This window comes from Telopea speciosissima, chromosome 2 (genome assembly GCF_018873765.1).
Source record: "Telopea speciosissima isolate NSW1024214 ecotype Mountain lineage chromosome 2, Tspe_v1, whole genome shotgun sequence".
In the NCBI taxonomy this organism is placed as follows: domain Eukaryota; kingdom Viridiplantae; phylum Streptophyta; class Magnoliopsida; order Proteales; family Proteaceae; genus Telopea; species Telopea speciosissima.
This window is the reverse complement of record NC_057917.1, coordinates 67,101,745-67,128,348: the sequence shown is the minus strand read 5'-3', so window position 1 is coordinate 67,128,348 and position 26,604 is coordinate 67,101,745. Positions and strand designations below refer to the sequence as shown.

The 26,604-nt window shown below is 36.5% G+C and overlaps 2 protein-coding genes and 1 long non-coding RNA gene across 4 annotated transcripts in view; all 3 read left to right on the top strand.

Moving 5' to 3' along the window:
• The window catches only part of LOC122651354 (SCY1-like protein 2), a 49,066-nt gene extending 41,695 nt beyond the window's left edge, over nt 1-7,371 (top strand). For both annotated transcript variants that reach the window (XM_043844723.1, XM_043844724.1), the window contains exons 11-14: nt 960-1,022; nt 5,102-5,263; nt 5,966-6,084; nt 6,174-7,371. In XM_043844723.1, coding sequence (XP_043700658.1) covers nt 960-1,022; nt 5,102-5,263; nt 5,966-6,084; nt 6,174-7,188 — 1,359 coding nt within the window. In that variant the 3' untranslated portion in view covers nt 7,189-7,371. The remainder of the gene's footprint in view (nt 1-959; nt 1,023-5,101; nt 5,264-5,965; nt 6,085-6,173) is intronic.
• Nucleotides 7,372-10,165: 2,794 nt separating this feature from the next.
• LOC122649863 lies at nt 10,166-14,118 on the top strand. The gene is made up of 3 exons (XR_006331333.1): nt 10,166-10,265; nt 11,935-11,937; nt 14,106-14,118. It is a non-coding gene; the product is annotated as an uncharacterized LOC122649863 (long non-coding RNA).
• Nucleotides 14,119-25,686: 11,568 nt separating this feature from the next.
• Nucleotides 25,687-26,211, top strand: LOC122651022. The gene has a single exon (XM_043844365.1). It carries the CDS (start codon nt 25,687-25,689, stop codon nt 26,209-26,211), a length of 525 nt encoding a protein of 174 aa, XP_043700300.1.
• Nucleotides 26,212-26,604: the final 393 nt, after the last annotated feature.

The following is a 26,604-nucleotide window of genomic DNA, read 5'->3' as shown; positions in this document are numbered from 1 at the left end:
TAATTCCTTTTAAATCCAGTTTGCTGGAAAGACCTTCAAAGTAGATGTGGTATTCCATTTAGCATTGTTCATAGGATTAGGGTGGTTTAAAATATTTTCTGTATCAGTTTCAGATGCTTCAGCATCAATTGTCAATCTTATAGGATTTCTTGTATGATAATTCCTTTTAAATCCAATTTGCTGGAAAATCCTTCAAAGTAGATGTGGTATTCCATTTAGTATTGTTCATAATTGTGGTTTAGAAGTTTGCACTCTGAATAAAGCACATAGTTTTCCTATTCTGACCTGAAGCTCATATTTGATACTTGTACTATTGTCAATGAGTCTAGTTCAATTCTTTTCGTGTCTATGATTACAATCAATAATCTTGTCAAATTTTTTTTTTAATCTTTGTCACTGCATGGTTTCTAGTAATTCCCATTATTACATAAGATAATGGTCTTTTTTTTTTTTTTTTTTAAAAAATGGTGTTACAGCCTGTGGGTTCCCCCACCCCCCTTTTCCATTGTGTCAGTTTACTCTGAGCGGCCCTGTGTAAGCACAAGACAACCTTTGAAGTGGGAGAAGAAAACAATATGCTGAGATATCCATTCAGTTCCAGTTTAATAGATAGCCTAAGTTGGAGCTCCAGCATAGTAGTCATTCACATTCTATATTTAAAAAAACTATTTCTATATGTATAAAAAACAATGTGTCATGGATGTAAACAAAAGTGATGAATAGTTCTAGAATGAAGAGGAAAGTTATAATTTAAAGTAGGTTTAGAACGGCTGGTGAATATTCACATTCTACATGCACATCCTATGCTTTTGAAACATGAAATGTTCTTGTCAAAAGCACACCATGCTCCTTTCACTTTATGCTAATATTATGTTTTTGTGTACACCTTTTTTTCATGCAAGAGTAGGTGTTGTTATAACCAGTCTCTGTTATTTATTTATTTATTTTTAAATTTTCAGGTAGTGAAACAAGCGATTTTACCTCGAGTTCATGGCTTGGCACTGAAAACTACAGTTGCTGCGGTATGTAGGAGATACTTTGTTCAGCTACATTTATATCTAGAGGTGTTAATTGCTAAATGAATTTTAGATTGTTAATAATTGATATGATCCCAAAGGATGTAGAGTTTATTGAACATGATGAGAACACTATGGATCCAAGCATTGATATCCAGAATAGAATAGCCAAAATATTATTATTGAACAAATATTGATAGCATTGGGATGTGTGGGTAGCATTTCTTAGTTGTGAAATCTAACTTTCCATGGTTCAATCATGCCATATATTTTATAGCCTACTGTGTCAAACATGGTTCAGCGAAATATTTTTGTTTCAATGGGCCTCGAAATGAAATGACATGCGAAATACAAAGAATATAATAATTTGTTAAAATCAGTAATGTGCATAGTTCCGAGATTTCCATTTCGACTTGGGCTTTGACCCAAGTCAAAACCGAAATATTTCAGATTTCAATCGAAATTCGACAAAAAAACTGGATACGATACCTGATACCGATACTTTAAACCATATATATATAACCCTAGTTAATCTAATATGAAGAACTAGGGTTTCTACTGTTTTAATGGTACTTTGCTGTATTGCTGTGATATATGAGTTGCTGCCATCCGAAGAATGTGTTATTGGTGTGGGTTACTGCTGATCTTCTCTATGATTTGAAGACCTCAATGGTTCTGTTTCTCAACTTCGTGTTTTCATCTATCTTGCAGACCCCTCCTGGGTTGGCGTAAAATCCTTTTCCTCTATCCCTTAGCCCTCTCTGCTACCTCTTCCGTGATCGCCGATGGGACTTCCATTTCCCTCTGGCTGGACCCCTGGCATCCCCTAAGCTCTTGGTCTCCCTCCTCCCCTCTTCCCTCCTGTCTCACCTAGGTCTGGGCGTCTCTCCCCCCCTTTCCCCCCCCCCCCCCCCAAAAAAAAAAAAAATGCCCCTCTTGCTTAGACAAGGTTATTTATTTGGCTCCCATACCCTAAAGGGGTTTTTAACTCATCAGCCTGGGACTTTGTTAGACATCATGCCCCCCCCCCCCCCTGTCTATTAGTCCAACTTAGTCTGGTTCAAAGGCCACATCCCCCACCATAGCTTTAAAGTTTGGAGAACCCTTAACCTTTGACTCTCCACCCAATCATTTCTCCTCCACCACCACATCCCTGTCTCCCTCTCCTGTGTTCTTTGCTGGAATGGCAATGAGGACATTGACCACCTTTTTTTCTCCTACCCCTTAGCCCACACTATTTGGAAGAAAGCACTAGACTTCGTTTGGCACCGTAGTAGGCGACCTCTACCCTTTGCTAGGGAGTGACTTTGGTTGGGTAGGGTTTTTTCGGGAAGTTTGATTTGTAATACCGCCAGCAAGCTTGTGTTTGGGGCTGCTATATCTCACATTTGGTTGGAACGGAATCTCCGAAGATGGACCTCCAATTCTCGCTCTATAGACATGATTTGGAAAGGCATCTTCAATGTTAGTTCCAATCTCTTTGTACTTCCCCATAGACCTCTTGTTGATACCCCAAGGAACATGCATATTGTTGTATCCTGGGGTTTAGATGTTTCTCTCCTTTGGTGTCATGGCCCGCCTTCTTAGGGTTTGAGCCTTGTATATTCTCCCACTTCCCCCCCCCCCCTGTTTTCCCCTCTTTTGGGGTTTTTGATAAAGATATTTTATTCACCAAAAAAAAAAGGAGAGCAAAGTCCGACAAGACTAGTGCATTCAATTGGTTATGTATAAAGGATGAGGTTTCTTGCATGTACTAATACCAAAGAGATGTCATTTTCAGTTTGGGGAAGATTTAGGGTTTAGATGCATACATCATTACAAAAAAAAAAAAAAAATCCTTGTTTGATGCAATCATTAAGGTTATGTGGAAGTCAATATTTGAGTAAAAATTCAAGGTTTTGATAATGTTCTTGCAAAAATCTACTTTTGGTCCTTGATTGCAGGCTTTTTAATCCCCAAATAATGATAAACACTACTAGAGTCGCTTTTGCCCGTAGAAGCAAGGAAACAAGTTAATTTTGCCCAAAAAAAATAAAATTGATTAAAATGCCTTACAGGAGCTCTCTGTAAGTGTTTTGCAGTCATGGATCGTGTTCTGTAGTTTATAGAGATGTTTTGAGCATATATCAGCCATTTATCAACCATATCAGGTCATGTATCGACCCAATACAGACAATGCATGTTTTTTTGGTATCATATCAGTACCTTAAAGATACGATATGCATCAGTTAGTATCAGCGGATGTGGTTGGATAATTAAAACCTTGGTAATATCCTACTGAACTAGAACAAGTTTGGGACCCCGTTCATCTTGGTCTGGAAGGCCAGACAGGTCAAGCTTGTTTTCAACTTCAAATCTGCATCTCGAGGGGATTACATCAAGGATCAGTTCTAAGGCCGTATTTATTTGCGGTAATCATTGATGAGCTGAACCATTCAAGATCAGATCCCTTGGTGTATGCTTTATGCTGAAGATATTGTTTTGGTGGATGAAACAAAAGCAAGGATGAATATGATGGTGGAATTATGGAGATCAAATGACTCTAGGAGAAGTGGTGAGGGAAAACATACATAGCTTGGACTAGTAACAACTATGGTTGAATAGAGCTGATTGGAGAAAAATGATCCATGTTAGCCAACACCATTTAGTTGGAATAAAGCTGAGTTGAGTTGAGTTTGAGAATTGAAATTATGGTAATGGTGCCATTGCACTTGTTGCATCTCTTGAATGGCCAGTTGTCCGGTCATCACACATGCAATAGTTACTCCCTTTCCTTTTTCTTTCCTCAATATTTTGGGTTGCTCACTTGGGGGGCTTAGTGTGCCACACCTGACTCATCAGACAAGGAAGTGGTCTGAATGGTCATGGCACTGAACAGGGTAATCATTTTCATTTGTTCCCATTATCTCTATATATCTGGACTGCTTCATTCACTTGTATCATTCCTGATCAGTATTTACTAATCAAAGCAGTTGGTCAAACCAGTAAATGTCAACTAGAAATGCAATTGGTCTATTGAGGTCACAGCTTAGTGGGAATAATACTTGATATGTGCCATCTTCTTGATGAAAAATGCATCTGCTTAGACAACTTCCAACACAAAATAGGTTAATGTTTGTTACTAATCATATCTGGTAAAAAATTATCCAAATTATGAGACAACACCACCAAGGTTTAAAGTATCCTTCCATATCCACCGATACTAATCGATACATATCTTATTTTTAAGGTACCGATACGATACCTAAAAAAGTTGGTATTAGTACATGTAGGAAACCACATCCTTTATAATCAATTAAATGCGCATGTCTCATCGTACTTTGTCTCCTTTTTACACATTATTTATTTTACATATTACTTATTTATAGTGTTTTATGCTTCAAAACTGTACTTTGCATACATCCTAAGCATTTCCATATGTTTCTTGACCATTTCCATACGTATCTAGTGAATCTTGCATTTCTCCGTTACGATACGATACATTTCTTAAAATCACCTTTCCGATACGATACCCGATACCAATACTTTAAACCTTGAATACCACCGAATTATTTAATGGAGTAAGCGGCATATTAGCACTGGTTCTAAAAAAAAACAGTTGGATCCAGTTATGGAACTAGTGACATCTCTCCTGTACAAATTTTGTCAGCTTACTAACGCCTTTATCCAATGATTCCTAAACTCCCTAGTGTTTCAAGAATGGATATTGGTAATTGACGTGTCTAACTGGACCAACTTATGGAGCATATGAATAAATGCCTTAACAACTCACTTGGATCTTATTCCCAACTACTCGGGTTTGGGTAGACGTATCCTGTACTGCTGTTCTTTTTTTACTTGGGCAATATCATCTTTTAAAATAAATGCTTCACATGGAAAACTCTGGAGTTACAAAACTGTATTTGCCTCTTAACTAGTACTATCTAAACAGACTGGCTGCTCATTGATTAGAGGAATAGTGTGTTATTATTGCTATTATTCTCAAACCTAATGGGATTTACATGCATATAGTTCATACTTCATATAGGTGGATAACACCCATATCTAAATTATTAATATGAAAATGGGGATGGCTCCATTGGCAGGTCAGAGTGAATGCTTTGCTTTGCCTTAGTGATTTGGTTAACACACTCGATAAACATGCTGTTCTGGATATCTTGCAAACCGTCCAACGTTGTACATCTGTTGACCGTTCTGCTCCCACGCTTATGTGTACCCTTGGGGTCGCAAACTCAATTCTCAAGCAGGTAACAGTCTTATCACCCGCTACACCTAATTTATTAAAGAGTTGGTTTACTATTGTGATGAAAAGAGTAAAGAGTTGCTGTTGATGAAGCAAACTGACATGTAGCAGCCTTAAGACATCCATAGACTCCTTAGATGATTTACTTTTCATGTGACAAAAGTTTGAGCCTCAAAACCCTGTGCCTCATGCCAAAAAAAGAGCCACTTTTACAAGCGTTTATTATTTAGGCCTCATTTCTCTTCAGGTAAAAATCATGTGACAGGAATTTTTTTTTTAAGTAAAATCGTAACCTTTTGTACTGATTTTACCTGAAGAATTTTTTTTACACTGTTTTCACCTAGAAACGGATAGAGTCTCAAGAGGGAAAAGAATTTTTCAAGAGTTGATGTTGACATGAAATTGTGCATGTGACTAATCCAGCTGGTCTCCATTTGGATGATCCAGTCCTGCCCATCTACCTCTGCAAGGGCCAAAGAGAAAAATTCTGGATTCAAAGCCCAAAGAACTCCGAAACAAAAAACTGTTGGCTTTTTACTAGAAGATGAAACGTTTTAAGAATGTGCACCATATTTCCACCACCTTAAAACCCTATTTCCACCTGAAGATGGTGTTCGATTGCTTTAGCCTGTAGTAGTAGGTGTAAGAAATTTGTTATTTGGGGAACAGCAGCTAATGTTCTTCTATATGAATGTTTCTTTTTCAGTATGGCATTGAATTTACTGCAGAACATGTCCTTCCGCTACTTGTACCACTTCTTATAGCCCAACAATTGAATGTTCAGCAGTTCGCAAAGTACATTCTCTTTGTTAAAGATATACTAAGGTATTTCTATGCTTTCCCCTTGTCAATTTATCCTTTTTGCTCTGAAACCGCAGCAGTTAAGTTGTTTATATGCTTTTTTAATGTTGCAGGAAAATAGAAGAGAAACGAGGTGTGTCAGTTAGTGATTCTGGAACTCCAGAAGTAAGGGTAACCCCTGTTACCAATGGCTTTCAGGCTGAATCATTGGGAAAACCAACTGCGGTTGTCTCTTCAGCAAAGAGCAGCCTAGTATGGGATGAAGATTGGGTTCTTGTGAAGAAGGGACCTGCAGCCACTGTGCACCCTTCTAAGTCCAACCTATCATCAACATTGACAGTGCCAGTTACACACCCAAGTTCGATTACTGCCATGGAGCCACAGTCCATGATGTCTTCAAATACTGGTCAGCAAACAACTTCATGTCCTCCAGTTGACATAGAATGGCCTCCTCGGACTTCTTCTGCTGTTGCTCCTCAATTAAGTGATGATGAGAAAAAGAAGCAGAATCTAGGAACATCTGATGCTGGTATTGATGATATAGATCCTTTTGCTGATTGGCCCCCGAGGCCTAGTAACTCAGTAGCTAGTGTGGGGTCTGCTGCTACAAATAGTATACTAGGGCTATCCTCGCATCACCAGGGGTCTGCATTGAACACAACCCAGAGTAACTTCAGCCCCAGCAGTAATCCCATTGGACTGTCAAAACATATTCAAGGTAGTTCGGTGATAAATTCCAGCAACCAGAGCAGTGGTGTTTTCAATATGAACAGTTCTATAGGCCTCCCTAGACAGAATCAGGGTGGATCTATTTCAAATACCAACAATCTGTACAGTGGGGGATTCAACCCCCAAAATTCTATTGGCTTCATGAAATCGAGTCAAGCAAACTCAAGTTTGGGCATGGCAAACTCCAGTACTTACACAACAGGTGCATTTACTGAAAAGAAAGCTACTGATCTTGGATCCATATTTGCCTCTGCCAAGAGTGAACAGACCATGCCAAGACTTGCCCCACCTCCACAAACTGCTGTGGGAAGGGGAAGAGGGAGGGGGGGCATGGGACACTCGCGGTCTAATCAAGCCAAATCTACTTCTGAGCAGCCAAACCTTCTAGATTTGCTATAAATGGGATGATCTTACCTGTATGGTCAGGAGAACTTGGTGAATCAGTGTTTGTAATTAGCCATTCAATTTTGCCAGAGTATTATTGGTTACATTCAAGTGCGTTGGATGGAGAAGATTCATTTGAGAGTTTCAGAATGCTCCACTGCTCTCGGGAACGGGTAAGATTCATTTGTGGGCTTGTTTAAGAGTGGTTTACTTATTGTAGTGTATTTTGATTGACTGTAGGAATTTTCACATGCCTTCTCCACCACACACACCCCCTCCCTCCTTTTCCCAACCACCTTTTTTTGTGTTCCTTTGTTCTTACGTCTTGTATCCAAGAATATCATCTTAAGGTTAGTGTATTCTTTGGAACAACTCCAGCTCTGGGTCTGGTTATAGTAATAAAAGAAATTGTAAGTTCTGAAAATGTTCTGTATGTTTTCTTTCCTGTGTATGGAGTGGATGGGATGCGTTAGTCAGATTTTTTTTTTATCCAACTCCACTAAATCCTTGAAATACATGGGGTGGGAATAATTTAAAGTATGGCATGGTTTCCACTTAAAGATATGGTTCATTCAATATTCTGTGTATGCTCAGTTACCTTTGCACATGCTTAGGTTTTGGTATTCAAAAAACATGTCCATGCTTATTAATATAATTTTTTATTTTTCTAGTAATTACTCATTGAGAAACAAATATACATGCATTCAGGTTTTTTTTTATTTTATTTGTTCTGAATGGGATCCTGCATTCAGGGGTTGGTCTGGCTCTTGCACCTTTCATGACTACCCATCAGCAATATTCATTTTCCACCAAAAAAAACATGTTAATGAAAACTACAACAGTGATGAATCTCCAGTGTCTGCTCTATGGTACTAACATAGAACCCCAAAGCCTGCAGTTAAGTGTTAACCCTTGTTCTCAACAACCTACATGACCATATATGAGATGTGACATGCATTGTTTAGCACATTTAATGGTTAGTTTTGATAACCATGCTTAACTACAATAACAATCTCTATAACTAAGTTTCAAAATCTAGTATTTGAACTATGTAGACTTAGTATTTCTGGACAAGGTCATCTACCCAGGCTTCTGCAGTTCCATGCTTGACATGCATACTGTCTATATTGTAGTCCAATACAACATTTGTTTACATATTTACAGTTTGAAATCTTGTTTCTACTGTCGTTACATCAATCCGGTGGATGATAGCTGTGGTGTCATTTCAGTAGACAATGAACCTCCATAATTGAACCCCATGACATACAGGCTACCATAAACCCCTCTGTTGCAGAAGCCTTATACGTATACATTGCCATGGCTCTTGGGGTCTGTAATTGGTTTATTGATCCTCAGACACAGCACATTCCTGTCAATATCCAAATTGAACCGAATCAGTAACCATAACGAAATTAAACTCCTACTCCTTCGTATAATAAAGGCGGTCCTTTATATCATGTGGGGAGTATAAATGAAAATAAAAATACTTATGTATCATTCAATGATGTCAGTATCGTTTTGTTATGGTCCACGTAGAATGGTGATTTCTCATGATTATACAAGAGTATATTAAAATTAAAAATATATATATAAATAGTAGCAAGTGGTATATAGTTATAAACCATGCAAGTCTCACGAATACATTTTACATTTTTTTTCACTGTTTTTTAATCCTTTTCTTTTCTTTAAGATCTAACAGTTGCACAGCTGTTGACTTTTATTGAATTTGAATCTATGGTTTTCAAATTGAAGTACACTTTACCTGTTCCTGCACCATTCATTTGCAGTACCGGGAATGCAGATTACTGAAGTGGGAATGATTAATAACTTGAGATAAAGTGGGTGAATTGTTGTATTTTTTATTTTTTTATTTTTTTGGGTGAAGTGGTTTAATTGTTTTTAGACAAATAATCAGGTATCCAGTCTTCTTTATTTATATTTTAGACATTCATCTAATGTTTGGCTTTGCCAGAATTATGGTATACTCTCACATGCACAAATTTCACATTTATTTATCTTTTTGGGTGAATGACTTTTATGTATTTTTTTGCTATTTTTAGTGAGAAATTGAAGCAATCAAGTTCGTATACAATTCCAGGCTATATGGCTCTAAAAAACCATCCCACCTCCTCATTTCCAGACCAGCATCTGAAATCACCATGAGCCAAGTTCTTGACTGTTTCCGAATCATTGCCCAGTTAAAGATTGAAGCCCCAAATCATGAGGGGACAGTTTCTCTTCATCCCAGGTGATGAGATTCTGTGTCCATAGCACCTTTGGATGGGAATGGAGGTGAGAGGATGTCACATCATATCTCCCTTGATTTTCTTCACCCACGGTGATTCTCTTTACCCACTTCACTGTGGGTGAAGCGAAACTTTTTCCAACCATATATACAGTTTCAGTATCGCCTCTTCAAAGATTAAAATGTCATGGGAAGTCATCTTCGTTTACAACTTCTCCTTGACCCCCTGAATGAAGGTTTGACCATGAGAAGTAAATGTCCTTCGCCTTGGGGATGCCATGGGTTTATGAAACCATAGTTAAAACAGGAATCGCAAAAAAAAACTTTGTATCGTAGGACATGTTAATACAGTTCTGGGGCATGCCATATGGGTTTATGAAACCATAGTTAGTTATAAAACAGGAATCGCCAAAAAATCTTTGTATCGTAGGACTTGTTGATACAGTTCAGAATTCAAATGGGATGGTAAAAAAAACAGATTCGGTACAAGTTTTAAACATTTAGATTTGAAAAATATTGAACTGAAATAAGACAAATTGTGGGATTTGTCTTGTTCTAGCCAAAGGTGTTTGGTTTTTTGGATTTCCATTTCAACTGTTGCTCTTATTGGACTTCTTATGTCAGGATATAGATCGAAATAATAAATATTTTTTTTCAGGTGATCTATGAGCTGCTATTGTTGCTGCTTAATCGATTACTTATGAAATACCATTAACTCTCTGTGTGTTATCAATATCTCTACTGCTTAATCGATTACTTATGAAATACCATTAACTCTATGTGTGTTATCAATATCTCTACGTGTGATTCGTTGGTACATAAACTTTAGTCATGCTTTATTAATTAAGTATCAAACCCGAGACCATCCTTGTGCGGCTGCTATTGATTAGGGTTTGGTAGGAGATTTGCTCTGTATCGTTTCTTTCTTTCCTACTTGGAATGAATGGTTAATGAGAGAGGACATGAGAATGATGGACCTCAATAAGAATGTCCCACATAATTAGCAATAGTTGCTCGTGGCAGGGTTGAGAAGAGGAGAGAGAATAAACTTGTAATTAGAGAATGCCTAGCTTGATTAAAATAATAGATATTGAGTTATATTATATATATATTAATTATAGAAACCGATTATAAAATTAAGGGCTTTGGTATGGATGAATTCTTTATTATTAATTATAGTCATGGTTCTAAGTATCGGTATTGTATCGCTCGTATTGGGCGATACGTACCAGTTTTTCTAGTCATCGATATTGATACCATGTCGATACCATAGCGGTAGTATGGTATGAACAAGAGGTAAAATGGTCAAAAAACTCATTTTTTAAGGAAATTTAGGGATAATTTTGTCTGATACAGTCAATTCAAATCGATACCGTATCAATGTCATATCAATTTTGCATGTTATCGATACCCATTTCGATACCATGCACTAAAACCATGAGTACAGTGGCCTCGAATGGACAAACCAAGAGATCAAAATCGAAAAGGAGGGAAAACGATATATCTTTAGAATGGGGGGAACATGTATTTTTAGCTAACGACTAAAAAGAGTCAGAGCCCACATTTTGTCAAGTCCTCTGGATCGATATATGGAGAGAGTAGAGAGTAGAGAGGTATCATTGCCATATGGTTGTTTCTCTTCCACTAACTAATGGGTGTCACGTGTCCTTAGAGCAGTTCCTTGTTTAGTCATCTCATCACATCATCAAACCTACTACTTCTCTTATCCAAAAGAAACGCACACATACAGAGACACACACACACATTAGCACTACATTGTGACATTGTGTGTGAAAGAAAGAGAGAGAGAGAGAGAGAGACACTCTGGGGGGTCAATTCTGTGAGAAGTCATCTTAATCTGGATGGGTGTAATGTAATACTCTGCTCTGTCATTCTTCCTTTTTATGGTGAGGTTTTGCCGCTCTTCAAGGGTGAGATTTTAGACAAAAGAAAAAATAAGAACAGCAAAGAAAAACTCAAAACAGAAAGGGATCGAACAGTGGGAGAATGAAGAATGAAGACAAAATTTAACAGCCTAACCATGAGCGTCATGGGAAGCTCCCTATCATCAATCTCCATCTGACCCTCTCTCTTTCTCTCTCTCTCTCCATCTCCTTAACTTCTGTCTTCTCTCTCTATTTCATGTCTCGATCCAATACTCAAGAACACCTTATCAAGCCTTATGTCTCTCTTTCTCTCGAGGCTAAGAGGGTTTATTGTGATTATGTTTGTTGTTTTGTGACCTTGATGGTCTTATGGAATGGTAGATGGTGATGAATTCTTTTAAGAGAGCCCATAAGATTAATAGAATGACTCATGGTGTTTATTTAATGGAATCAAACAGCCTTTTTAGAAATAGGGGTAAGACTGCGTACATTTGACTTTCTCCAGACCCTGCTAAACGCAAGAGTCTTGTGCATTGGATACGGACTTTGAAACTTCTTTATATATATATTAACAATATAAATTAAATATTACCACTAGAACCATATAATTTTTATTTTTTTTGGCAGGAGTTTGTAAAACTCATGGTAAAAGTGAATACATCTCTTGAATCTATGGATTGAAATTAAGTCAAACCATCATACACATCATCCGATAAATACCTTCTTAAGTAAGAGTCAGTCAAACTGTTAATTTCTCTTGAAACAAAGCTGAAATTACAAGCAACAAAAGAAGAAAGATAGATACACTCTAAAACGACAGGAGGTTGTGACTTGTGTGTTTGTGTGTGTGTGTGTGTGTGTGTGTGTGTGTGTGTGAGAGAGAGAGAGAGAGAGGTCAATTCTGTGAAGTCTTCATCTTTCAAAATTCAATGATTCCTCTACACTGGATGAGTGTAATGCCCTGCTAGCTGTGTCATTCTTCCTTTAATGGTAAGGTTTTTCAGATAAAAACAAGAACAGCAAAGAAACACTCACACAAATAGGGATCGAACAGTCTCTCCTCTCTCCCTCCCATCATCCATCCCCATGTGACCATCCCTCTCCATCCCTCTCTCTGTATTCCTAGTCTCCATGAGTACTCCAAAACACACCTTACCACCCCTTATGGCTTTGCGCTCTCTCTCTCTCTCTGATCCCAATCAGTCAGTGAACATGTGCCCCTTAAATTGTACCCCACAACTCATACAACACTCAATAGTGCTCAAATGGAATCAGAGGGACCCCACCAAGACAGCAAACGGTCTACCACAGCTTGTACTGTTGTACATGTGGTGCACATGCAGAGACGTGGCTTCTACCATTATATGGCCCCCACTTAGAAATAGAAGTAAGGATCAATGTAGAAGAACCAAACCAAACCAAACCAATCCAATCCAATCCAATCTAATCCAATCCTGGGTCATGATTGAACCAATCCAATCACTAAAAAACCGAGTCAAACCAAGAAGCCCAGTCCAGCCCTGCTTTGCAGGTTCCATGAATTCTTGGGTTTTGGGGTTTTAGGGGAGATCGATGATTGTTATGTCGGTTTGACCCTTTACTATATATACATATATTGCTCTTCTCCGTACTCTGACCGAGATTCCTCACTCCGAGACATTCTAACTAGGTACCCTCTCTCAGTTCTCACATGGTTGGAGCAGTCTCTTGGAAATGTCCCTTCAACTTCACACTTTTATATTTAACATCACCACAGGATTTAGTATAGTTTGTTTTGGGATTTGTAGAAGGATATATTGATTGCTTTTATACTCTCTGTGGTGGGATGTAGTGAGAGAGAGAGATATGATTATAGCACCGGCTGACCGGCCCAATAGGAATAGATTTTGATAAATTTCATAATTGGCAAACTCCTTTTGGGCTGAAATTTGAAATGAACACAATGCTTGCCTTAGAAATTTATTTTCCCATAAAAATTGGCCCCATTCAATCTGTCACAGGGTAGATATTTGAACTATGCATTAAGCGCTTCCTAAGTGGGCCTTGTACACTAGCACTTTCTCTCTCCTCCTCACATGAATTGCACTTGTTGCTCTTCTTTCTATGTATGAAAGAGTACTGAAAATGTAAGCTAATGTGGCCTATGAGTAATATAAATCTTATTAGGATCGATCCCTAGTTTTGATTATCGAGACATACTCTTCCATCAAGAGAAACCATTTAGAAAACCAAAAATCGGGAGACCCTAATATTACAGGCAATTTGACCTGATTGAGTGCGAAGAATCCAGCCCTATGATGGGAGCAATCTTGTATGGGTGCCAAGAATACCAATGATCAAAATACCATAACTATTTTAGGAAAACCACGACATCCTAAATTTTGAATGGATTTTGTTTTCTAACTCTATTACGTTGCAGTAAAATATTTTCCCTACGCAATTTTGAATTGATTTAAAATCTCATAAAATATTTTACAGCGAAACAAATGTAATCTAAAGGATAACAACCCACCAATAAATGACTTCCAGTTTCAACCTCATAGCTTGTCAACCCCAAAAAAAAGCACCCTCAAACTGATTTCTGTAATACATTTCAGGAAAAATTACCTCTAGTTCACTAAATAAAAACTAATGAGCTGAGATTATTCAAAAAGGAAGTTTTGAATAATCTTTAGTTTAAGCAGGGGTCATCTTGATCACTATGTAGAGGAGCTTTGAGATATTATTCTAGAACTCTTCAAACTTAAAAGAGGAGTTTAAATTATTTTTCTTTTAATTAGGGAGGTCAAATTATTATTTAGACAACTTTTCTTTGTATTTACCTGGATGGTAGAACTAACTTTGGAATTAAAGAGCTCTAGAAGTCAAAAGCTTCAGATCAAATGATTAAAATTCGTTAGATGAGGCAAGGTATTAAAATCCTCTACAGTACCGGTGGGGCGGCGGTGCACATCCGACAGCACGGCACACATGACCTCTGTTGTACCGCCAGATGTGCACCGTCGCCCCGCCGATACTGCAGAGCAACCCTTACTATGCCAATCTTCTAAGAGAAGTTATCATTTCAAGTAAATCTGAATGGACTCCACTCTCCATCACCCCAGGCTTCCAGGCCCAAGCCTAACGGTCCAAGAGTCCAAACTTGGAGTCTCTAAATGCCACTACACTTTCAAATGTCAATTCGCTGGCGGCGTATACATGTCACCAATTAAAGGGGAAAAATATGTTGACAAGGTCAACGGTCCAAACAATCCGACCACATTCTAGTTTGATGGCCCTTTGAAATACATTGCATACGAATACGAATATGGGAAAGCTCGTGTCAAATAAGGTGGGCCTGGGCCTGGGCCAGTAAGAAAACTAAGGGTAAGGTATATAACAGGTGACCAGTTTAAATCCACTAAATCTCCTAACCAAAAAGTAAATAATAGTACTTTCCTTTATGAGGAAGAGTTTCCTGTGGCAGAAGAGTGCGGCCCTTGTGCGTACACAGTGACCAATGGGACTGCATGTAGAAGCATCAATATAAGCGACATTTTCATTTTTAATAGGCTGGGGCACCGATCAAGCTCCTGACGCAGATCTCCCAAGGGAGTAGCGAACCACCAGGGCAAGCCTTCTTATGAAAGCCTAATGGTCATTGTTGGGGGCATCAACGAGATTTCGCTAGAATTGGAATATGCTTTGGAACCCGACTTCATCTATACAAGGTTAAAAACCCAAAAGAGGGGGGCAAAAAACAAAAATTTGAACATATCAAAACCAATTCGTTCACAATGTACTAAATACCAACGAAAGATCTACAAATCGAACCCAATTTGTGGTTCAATATTCTCTTCGAAGCTATCTTGTTGAACCAATTCAAGTAGCCCTTCCTTATTTTGGCATTGTTTGTACCATTTGCCATTTGGTGTAAGTTTCAGATTTTGTTCCCCCATTCTTTTAAAGCTTCGTTTGTTTGCAAGCGATTTTGGTGAGGTGGGCATGAAGGGCCTTTATCTGCTCCATTTTCTAGGCAACTCCATTTTCCCAAGTTCCTCTAATAGAGGGGGCAGAAATGACTACCCTACCCTTGCCCGAATGGGATCCACCCCCTCTATTAGAGGAACGTAGGAGAAATGTCTCACTACAGATAGCACCACGACAGATGAAGTTACATGAATGAGAGTTGTCTTTAACATATTTGATATGCTCAAAAAGTGATCTATTAAACTCTTTGGCCAAGAAACTTTAGGATAGGTAAAAGTTGAAGAATATCCTTTTTAGTACACCAGAATTTCCCGATCTTTAAGTTGAGAAGGTTTCCTTGTTCTAGTTTCTTCCGTATACTAAAAACTTCAGCTTTTCTATCTAAAATTTTTGTCAAAAAACCTGTAACAATCAAAATAATTTGTCCATCTAACAAAATGGAATAAGTCCACGCACCCCACTTTGTCTAGCAAATCAAAACAGGGTAATTCAAGATTGGTAAGTTATTAAACATAAAAGAAGGTAGTGTAAGACCTTGGAGGAGAAATCCACAGATCCAGCAACCATTTCGAAACAGTTTTGATAACCCATAACGGATCAATAGTAAGATTACCATATTGTGCAAGGTTGGCCAACAAAAAGAAATCTGCAAAGGAAGACTTTGACTCATTCCTTTTAATTTAATTTCATTTTTGTTTCTATAAGAAAAAACAATTTGGTGGTTTTTTTTTTTTAATATTTTAGTAAGTGTCTTATTTTTTTTTTTGATAAAGTAGTTAGTGTCTTCTCTTTATAGATAAAACTGGTATTTTCATTTTTTTTTTAAATTGTTTTTCAGTTTTTTGGAAAAATGTGCCCTTAAAATATGTTACAAAAATTGAAGCAACAGCACCCACTCAAAACAAATAAGGGAAAGGACAAAAAAAAAATGAAAAATGATTCTTTTTTCATAAGAAAACGATCACAATCTTTCGTTTAACTCTATAAACCGAAGGATTCCATAAAACATTTCATTCAACATCAAACCTCATCTTATAATGCAAATATTCCTCTCTCTCTGTTTTATTATGAAAAACTTCAGAACTTGTCGAAGCAGTCAGGAATCGCTCTCTGCTCAGTCAGTCCTGACTCCTGAAGCGACGTATTACTTTGACTTATTCAGATTTCATTATTCTTAGAGACGTGTAACTCAGCACACCCAGAACTTCTGGATCTTATCCCAATTCCCACTTCCCCTATCCACCATTCTTCTCTTACTTCTTCTTATCTTTCATAGAGAGAGAAAGAGAGACAGAGAGAGAAGAAAATGTCCTCACATGATATTAGATTCACATTTAAACTATTATATTCTTGTGAATAAGATGCCTTCATAGCAAGCTTTCCCTTGTTGAATTACTATGATTAGATAATTAATTAAGAATAATAATAATGATAGTGTCCAATGAGAGAACCAAGTTTTGAGTTTTGGTACAGTGAACCTTCCCAATAAGATGTATTGCCTAAGATAATATGATTTTGCTGTACTAATGGGGAAGGCCCATTTAATTTCTTACTTGGGTTTTGGTTCATCACTGAGACAATGCTTTCTTTCTTTTTTATTTGGGGCATTTTTTAATTGGTAACTGGTTCTAATTACCAATCTAATTGTAGGCCCATCATCCATTTTGGAAAGCCGCCCCATTATAGATTGTGCCCATGATAATAATATTGGGGGCGCCGGGGGGGGTGGTTTGGTCATAAAGACCAATGAGAGCACGTGTAAGGGCATCAATATTGATAGTATTTTTTATTTCAGGAGGGGTTGAGTGGTAATTTCACTCGCTTTTATGTCTGGGCGTATAAAACATGCAATTAAACATAACAATCTTTTCACCTAATACGAGAGGGGATTGCTGTTAGACTGCATGACCCCTATACCAGCACGTGGATCAATGAGAACGTGTATGGGAGGAAGTCACAAGACTAATTTGAGTAGTTCACTTCATGGTTTTTTTTTTTTTGTTTTTTTTTTATAAGTCTAAATCGTTTGTTCTTGCTAAGAGTTGGGAGAGTGCATAGGCTAGAGTACTGATATAAATACATGGATACACGACATTGGTTGAACTAGACTCTAAAATTTAACATGTGACTAATTTGGACCATGTTCTCTCCATCCAACGGTCGAAACTGACACATCATCTGTTCATGTAACAGAATAGGCATCTTGTGACGTTTGAAAAATTAAATTACTCTTATAAAAATAATATTTCGACTAAATTATCATTAACAAATCTTAGCATGTATTTTAAGCAACATACTAATTTAAACTTGACTTAGTAGTAGCATTTTCTTTAAATTAAGAAAAATGAACATATAATCACTTTCCTAATATGGTATTCTAATTGAGATAATGTGAGAATTTGCATGCACGTGTCCAAACTTTGGAATGTGAGAAGAGATGCTTAGTTCATGAACTAGCTAGCACTTTTATTGAAAACATATTAAAATTTATTTTAAAAAATGGACCCTCATGATCGCACGAGTACACCATTAGATTCACTCATTCACTACTTACGGACGTGCAGTGATTTTTAGTTGAACTTGATCAGAATCAATTGGTTTATATATGGATCATCTTTTATTATGGGTTTCAGTACATCTTAAAGGAGGAAATATTCTTAATATAATCAAGTTTAATGGGTTGTAGCAACCATGCACAGAAGCTATGATTCCCCAAAAATATTCAAATTAATTAGAAATTTTTATATGTACTTTGTGTCCTTGCTTCCTTGAATTTAGACCCTCATTCAAGTTCAGATGCATGCTCACTGCATGTTGTGTCTTTGTTTTATAGGTAAACTAAGCTAGAGAAGAGACCAGGATCAAGGATATAAGACTCCATGAAATTTTAATAAGTTTAATTTAAAGTAGTATTTTTTTAAAACTAAGATTGTGTTTGGTATGCATTTTGGGTCGATTTTGCATTCTTGAATGAGAAAAGTAATTGTTTTTATTGTTCGAGAATGCGAAATCGGCCTAGAATACATTCCAAGAATGCACACCAAACATAACCTAAAACTTTCAATTTATAGAAGTTTAGGTTAATTTTGAGGAATTTATTAACTTTGAGATTTGATCGAGTTCAAAATTTGATAAAGGCTAAAACTAATGTTTCACTATATCTAGAAATCAAAATTTCATCAATTAAACATATTTGCATTGAAATGGAGGAAAGGAAAGGGGGGGAAAAAAAAAGTCTCCCTAATTAAAGTTAATAATATTGAGAAAGTAAGATCAACGTAAAAGGTTGAAACACATTTAGCAATTAATCATTATTTAAATTCTTGGAGAAGTAGAAGGTACTCTGAAAATGGAATTGTTTATTTTATGGGAAAAGGACTTTGTTTAGGAGTATAACTCCTGCGCCAGACATATGATGATGCGAAATGATTGTCCTGCCCCCATGAAAGGTAGAAATCTCACCCTTGTTGATGCTTTTTTGTGCTGTCCCATTGGCCTTGAACTGGCGCAGGTGCCATGCTCCTAGACATAAAACTCTTCCCTTTATTCTATATATTCATTTGGATGTACAATGAAATATTAAGAGATTTAAATATAATTAAAGATGCACAATCAAAATCCCAATTGATAATAGCTAGCACATCCATAATTCCATATATATAAACTAAATAATATGATATAAACTAAATAATTATTTAAAGTGTAAATATTTTATTGATTAATATGAATAATTATTAAATACAATGATATTATTTATTAATTAATACAAATAGTATTGTATATATTAATTTATATAATAATCAATAATATAATATACATAATAATACTAATATTATTTAATTGATTAAATCAAATACTAATATTTATCAATTTAAATACTATTTTTGACTAAATGTAAATATTTTATTCATTACTATAATACATATTAAATAAAATTCTCCGAATCGATGAAAAAAACACGCTTTAGTGTAGGCATGAAATTAAATACTGCCACACTTATGTGCAGAATATAGCGTACTTAATACTTACTATATATGTATAATTCTTTTTTATCTTTTTCATCTCTACTTTTGGTGGGAGTTAGGGGAACTAGTTGTGAAAGAACCAAATTACAATAATTTAGCACATGTCTTATCTCTTAAGAGGTCAATGGAGAAGAATCATAAACAAGCTAGGTTGTCTTACCAAAAGTTAATTTACAATTTAAATAACACCCAAATGATACCAAAGCTAAACCACAACAAGACATACAAAAAGACATAAAAAGGACGGATGGATGAGAAGGGAAAGAAAAGAAAATTTGCACTTAAAACATTTTTTTCAACTCACATGTATAAAATAATGGTGGCACTCAAAGTAAAGAAGAAGCTAGGAATTAGATGCTCTTTGTGAGTCAAAACTACAAGTTGCCATCTTAGGGAGATAGAAGAAAAATAAATAATAAAATAAATGGAAAAGTGTTCTCATTTTGGGAGTGTGTCCTACACCAGCATTTCCCGAGTCTATCTCTCTCCTTCCTCAATAAGGGGTAAAGATGTCATTTCATAGAGAGGAGAGATATAGACACAGGAGCGCGTTGATGTAGGCCACATTTCCGGACAAAAAACAATTCTCCTAAAAAAATATATCAATGATGATAAATCACTATATTAATGGTTATAGTTAGAAAGAGTGTTCTATTAAAGCTTCATTAGATGCATTTTATATGTAGTAACCTGTGCCCCCTCCCTATATTAGAATAATAATAATTTCCTATGGCTTGATATAATATATAATGCTAGTACGACTAGGACAGTGAACCCATCACTTAAAAAATTAAGAAGAGGATTATGAGAACAAAAAGATGGCCATAGAGACAGTTAAGCTACTATATTAACTATAAGACAATATCAGATTGTGAATAATTAACCACCAATATTTATTATGTCTATCGTAAAACTGTGATTACGAGAGATGGGTCTTGTCCTTTTATTTATATAAATGTGTTAGGTTTCACGGAACCCAAAAAAATAAAAAAATGATCTCACAATAGAAATGAATAATTTGATGTGAAGACTTATAAGTACTTGAACACATTTTCCTTAATGTCTAATTTTTACAGGTGAATAGTCATTCACTAGTCGGCAATAATTTATAGCCATCTTTGTTGGTAGGAAGTTGGCAATCAGAACAGGTGGAGTAGGCCCCCATTGCCGATCCTCGGCAAGCAATGCCTTGTGCTCAAGGATGACTTTGTGCACAAGTAGAACAGCTTTGTGGGGTAGGCCGGGGGGGGGGGGGGGGGTTGGTCACACCATTGAACAGTACAAATGAAGAAGAGAAGAAGACTAGTAGTAGGTCCCAAACAACGTCTTATATGTTGCTGTTGGTCTCTGCTTAATTAGTAACACAGAAATGACAAAACCTTAAAAATTAAAACCCAATTGACCTATTCTCTGTTCTATTCTATTCTTCTCTTGCATATTAATATATATACTAGCTCGTTAAATTCCAAGAGAGTCAAGAATCACGAGTTCCCCTAAGCACCGGCCATCTCGTGACCGTTGCCATCGAGGTTTCACCTCGTTGACTCTCTCAACCCTCAACCGTTTTAATAAGAACCGGTCAGGTGAGTTGGTATTGAGTATTGACTACAGTGTATTAAATTCTCTCTTTCTTGTAAAGAACATAACAAAATCTAAGAAAGTTGGGTGGGTCCCAAGGGTAATTAGGTCAAGGTAACTACCATTGATAGATCATAGTTGAGGTTAATTTATAAATGGATTGCTCTACACGCTAGCTATTTGGTGTGTCTCTCTTGACACTTCACAAAACTATTAATAATGTGTTGTTGTCAATGCATGCTATTGTGGTTGCTTTCATTGGTTTCATCCAATGTGAAAGGGTTGACTAAGAATGATAGAATATAAATGCTTTTGAATGAATAAAAAGTGGAAACACCCAAGTTTTTGAGTTGGTTCATGGTTGGTTGAACCGGATTAGTTGATTCCAACCCAAGTTTTATCGATACAATCTCCCTAGTACATTGAGTTTGTAACTTAGACAATGATTTATTTTTTTTGCCTCGTGAATTATAACGTTTCACTATTTGCTAAATGGCAGTATATGAGTTAATCCAAATGATAGACGATCAGACAAAGATCTTTTTGGTACAATTTCAACTAAAATGGAATATAAGAAAGTAACTAAAATTACAAAAGATGTCATTTTGTATTTTATATTCATCTCCATTTGATGCCATTTTTGTAATTTTACTAAAACTGTGAATCAGAATTTGGACGATTTTTTCTTGTTTTCTTTGGATTAAAATTTGACCATTGAGATGCATGTAGTAAAGTGTTATACTTCACGAGACATAGTGATGCCTAGAAGGACCCGTATAGGGTTTTCTTGTCTATCACATGGACTAACCCTAGTGAAGTGTTATACTTCACATGAGGCATAGTGATGCCTAGAAGGACCCGTGTAGGGTTTTCTTATTGAAATTAGGGAATCTTTATAATTAACATGTTTTGATCTTTCTATTTTTTTTCCTGTTTTTCAAACAAAATCATGAAAGTGCAGTATACCAAAACATCTTAAAATGGAAATAACATTTATAGAAATTGTTAGCAAACACATAGCCTTTGAAATCTAAAATATTATTAAAATTATTATTATTATTATTAAATGAGTAGTAATTAATTGTATGTGAAGATAGTTTGGCCAACAACAAAGAACAGATCTTCATTCATTATTATTAAATGAATTTACTGTACAAACCAGCTGATTCCATATCATTAATGACTAATTAATTATACTCAGCCAACTAAGCATTACACAATCATCTTCTCTGCATGCAAACCATTCATTCTACACCTAATAAGAAAAAGGACTGCCATAGAAAAAAAAGGTGAAATATTAAGTTCTTCCATGGCAAGGTCTGAAACTAGCTGGCAAAAGAGGAGTTAGAGATTTTAACTCCTAAAGACAAAATAAAAAATGAAAATGCCAACTGGCATCAAATTGTTTGGTGAAACCATTTCTACAAGTAACTAATTGATTTAATGGTTATCAATAAATGAGAAAGGAAAGGTTTTATGTTGAAGCAAAGAAAGAAAGAAAGAAAGAAACCAGCAGAAGTCTATTACCAATTTGGTCTTCTGGATCAGAAGTTCAAGCCTTCCAAGGCTTTTTTTCCTATATCTCTGCCTTCTTCTATAAGTTATAAGCTTTAGTTGAAACTTTAGCAATCATGGATCATAATTCAAGGATCAACTATCATAAAAGTTAGGTAAAGACCTTTAGTGAAAGTATGAGACCACTACAATATGAACAAATAATTGAGAAGAAGATAGTTAAGTTAGTTCCATTTTCATTTCTTGAGAAAACTTAATTAAAGTAGCCCTAATTTGCTCCAATTTTTTTATTTTTTTTCTTATTTTATTAACATGAGATGGTTTCTTTCTAGGTGACAGACAACCAAACACAACCTTATATATCTATTACAGTTCTAGAAGGCAAAAGTTCTCTCCACAGTTGAAGGGTCATTCCACTTCCATATCTGCTTTCTATTTTCTACACAGGAGAAGAAAGACCTCAAAAGTTATGCTTGTAGTGCTTTCTCTCTCTATAGTATTCGTTGGGAATCAGTTCTACTGCTCGGAATTAGGTGACAACCAAACTATTTTTCTTTTGGGGCGTTGTTCTCTGTGTCGCAACGTAATCTGCTCCCATGCACATGGGGGTGGGCACAATGACCACCCTGCCCCCGGTGTGCCCACCCTGCCCCCTGCACACGTTGCTCATGTGGCTAGGCGCAGGCTACGCTATGGCACAGAGAACATTCTAAAAAAAAAAAAAAAAAGATTGATGGACATTTAATGGAGAAAAGTAAGTAGGTCCCACAGTTAAAGGGGGTGGACACATCACCGCCATTGACTAGACTTTGGCATCGTACGTGCATGTGCATTGGTTGCTTCTTCAATTCTTTACTTAGGTTAGACAAAGTCACAAACCCCTTACATGTTGGAACAGTGTTGGGATCTTTCCATCCGTCGTCTTAATGCATTGGGCCGGGGCAATGGTTGTATTGTGCCGGCATTTATGGTTGGGCACTTATATTTTGATGGGGCTTCTTATTTTCTAGGCCACATTTCTTATGTTTTAGGTCATATTTGCATTTTCATAGTGAATCAATGGTTTTATGTGGGAGTTGTGCTATTTGTATTTGGATTTGTGGAAGTCTTTCTTTCCGGAAGACCTCCTCAATATTGTAATTTTTCTTTTGCCCTCCGTGGCCTTATATATTGCCTTACTTGTGGGGTTTTTCGTGCCAAAAAAAAAATAGGTTTTATATTTTTCAATAGTTTCGATAATATGATAGATTCACACAAGGTGGAAATATAAGATCAAATGTTTCATGTTTTCAATCAAATCGATTTGAAGGGAGTGATGGTTACAACTCTCCATTTTATTTATATTTATCAGATATATAAGATCTAATGTTTCATGTTTTCAATCGAATCAATTTGAAGGGAGTGATGGTTACAACTCTCCATTTTATTTATATTTATCAGATATATCATATATTACTTTGGTTTTTACCCCACTTACTGGAGAAAATATTAGCTTAAGAAACAATTGAGTTGTAAAAACGACCTTCCAATAGACAGAGGACATGTGGAAGGGATTACTTGAGCCTCTGAGCGACTCCACTCCCACACCAAAACTGACTCTAGTAACTGACTGACACCCCCCCCCCCCTTGCAGGAAGCATTCCCAGAATCAAGGTGATGGATCCCCTCACGAACTGCCAACACAGACACGTGCCAAAACTGGCAACAACCACCGCCTCGATAACCGACACCCTATATAAAGAGGAGAGGGGCCCCAAAAAGGTATTAAACCTTAACTCAAGCTTCGACTCTTTCTGAACTCTCTTCATTAATCGTTTTGTTGGGTTGACTTAAGCATCAGAAAGTCCCCCCTCGGAGTCCGCTCCAGGTCCCTTCAGTGCCCTTCACCTTTTGTAGGTCTCCACGTCACTCGCTCAGATTCCAATGACAACATATGGCTTTATCTGCAAAAACAATAAATTTGGTTTTGATAATGGGAAATTACCTAGACAGTCGGATGTCTCGAACCCTATTTTTCATTTGTGGGAAAGATGCAATGATATGGTCTTGTCTTGGATTCTGAACTCCCTTTCTACAAAGATTTATCACTTTGTTGCTTATATAAATCGTGTGGTTCAAGTTTGGAAAGAATTAAAAGATTAGTTTTCGTGGAAAAATATTGTATGCCTTTATAAATTTAAAAGATCTATTTTACTACATCCTCAAAATCAATTATGTGTTCCAGCATATTTCGTCAAGATTAAGGCTTGGTTTGGTATAATTTCAATTTCAATTTCATGGGGTGATTTCTATTTAAAAAATTGTTTGGTTTGATTTTTACACTTCATTTCAATGAAATAGAAATTCTGAAATAAGTGAGCATTTATTTCAAAATTGATTTCACTTTTGCTCTCTTATAAGCACATGGTTAATTAGATGTTGTTTCCATTGCCTTCCCTCGTCGTTAGCACTATAACCATTTGCTCCCCTCCTGATCATCTTCTCCTCTTCCTTCTTCCTCCTCCACCATATCTTTTCCCAATTAACATTACATGTCATATGAAGCCTTTCTCCTCAATACCTTGCCTTCAATATAGTTCTTGTTTTTTTCCTAAATTAATTCCTACATGAAACATTTCTCTTAATTCTTACCAGAAATACTTCCAACATAAGTTAATAAGAAAAGGAAACTATAGCCAACAAAGACTGCCTAACGGGCCATTTTGATGATTGGACACATAAGAGAAAACCAAGTTAGACCGAACTGACACCAGAGGCCCAGCTTGCATGTGGTTCTTCATATTTTCCGAAATTCTGACTCAAGAAGAATTTATGCTCAAAGAATCACATCCACCAATAGCCTATCCCATAAAATTAATTTTTATTTTCCTTAATTCCCCTAATTAATGGGATGCAATGCCATAGGACCCGAATCAAGTTATTGTGATCCTAGCAAAACACTTTTAATGGTTCCTATACCACATTTATTCCAAAATAAAAATGATTTCTTAACAACATAACACTTTTGCACTGCCCCTTTGCATTGGTTGTGTGGTTTGGTTGCCATCTTCTTCAACGTGTTCTTGAGAACTAGCGGTTATATGGGTGGATATCAACATGGTCTTATCTTTTTTTCTATGGAGAAATCAGCTGCAAGGACACTATACCTCTGGCTTCATTTATATGTCGGCATCTATGGTGTTCTCGGAATGCTCTATTGTTTTCATTGAAGGCTGAATCTCATAATGATGTTATCTTATCAGCACATCGTGCATACTTTGATTTTCTCTTGGCTACCATGACTCCTCCAAGATCGATGGCTACTCCATTGCCTCCATCAACCCCCATAGTCTCAACTTGGACGGCCCCTCCTCTTGGTAGTTTCAAGCTCAACTGTGATGTCTCATGGAATCCAAGAAATAATCGAAGTGGTTTGGGTTTTCTAATTCAAAATCATCTTAGTGAGACTCAAGTAGCTATATCAATCCCTTCTATGTTCAATGACATTTTAGTTGGAGAGGAAATGGCTATTAGGGATGGGTTACTTGAAGCTCTTTCAGAAGGATCCTATACGTTGGTGGTGGGGACTGACAACCAAGATGACATCTTTTATCTGCGTGATTTCACGAAAATTCCGACCCTTTCAATTAGGTCAATTGTCATTGATATTAAACATTTGATTACTTATTTTGACCATGTTTCATTTCAGTATATTCCAAGGGAAGCCAATGTTGTGGTTGATTCCCTTGCCAGGAGGGCTCTATCTCTTACGTATGGAATAGTTTGCCCAATTCCGATCCCTGTGTTTCTATTGCTTCAATCTCATATCCCAGGAGTGTAATCCGTGTTCTTCAATAGTATTTATGTTTACCCAAAAAAAATCAACATTAGAAGTACATGTGAAAATTTCAATTCAATCCATAATTAGATTATGATGTACACAACATACCCACTAAGGCACTATTTGAGTACATGTTAAGTAAAGTAAAAAAGAAATGAAATAACATTCTAAAAGAACCTTTCAATTGGAGTGTCTGATTCGAAGTAGAGTTGTAGTCATATGATTACATTTTGGACCCACAACATATAAAACATAAGAGGTAACAAAATTTGGTGATGATTTCAGTTGCAGATGCAGGAAAATTTTTTCTATGTTTTTGTGTTACTTGCACATTTATTCTTATAGCTATTTTGGTATGATATATATTTCAATTTCATGGGATCATAAAAAATT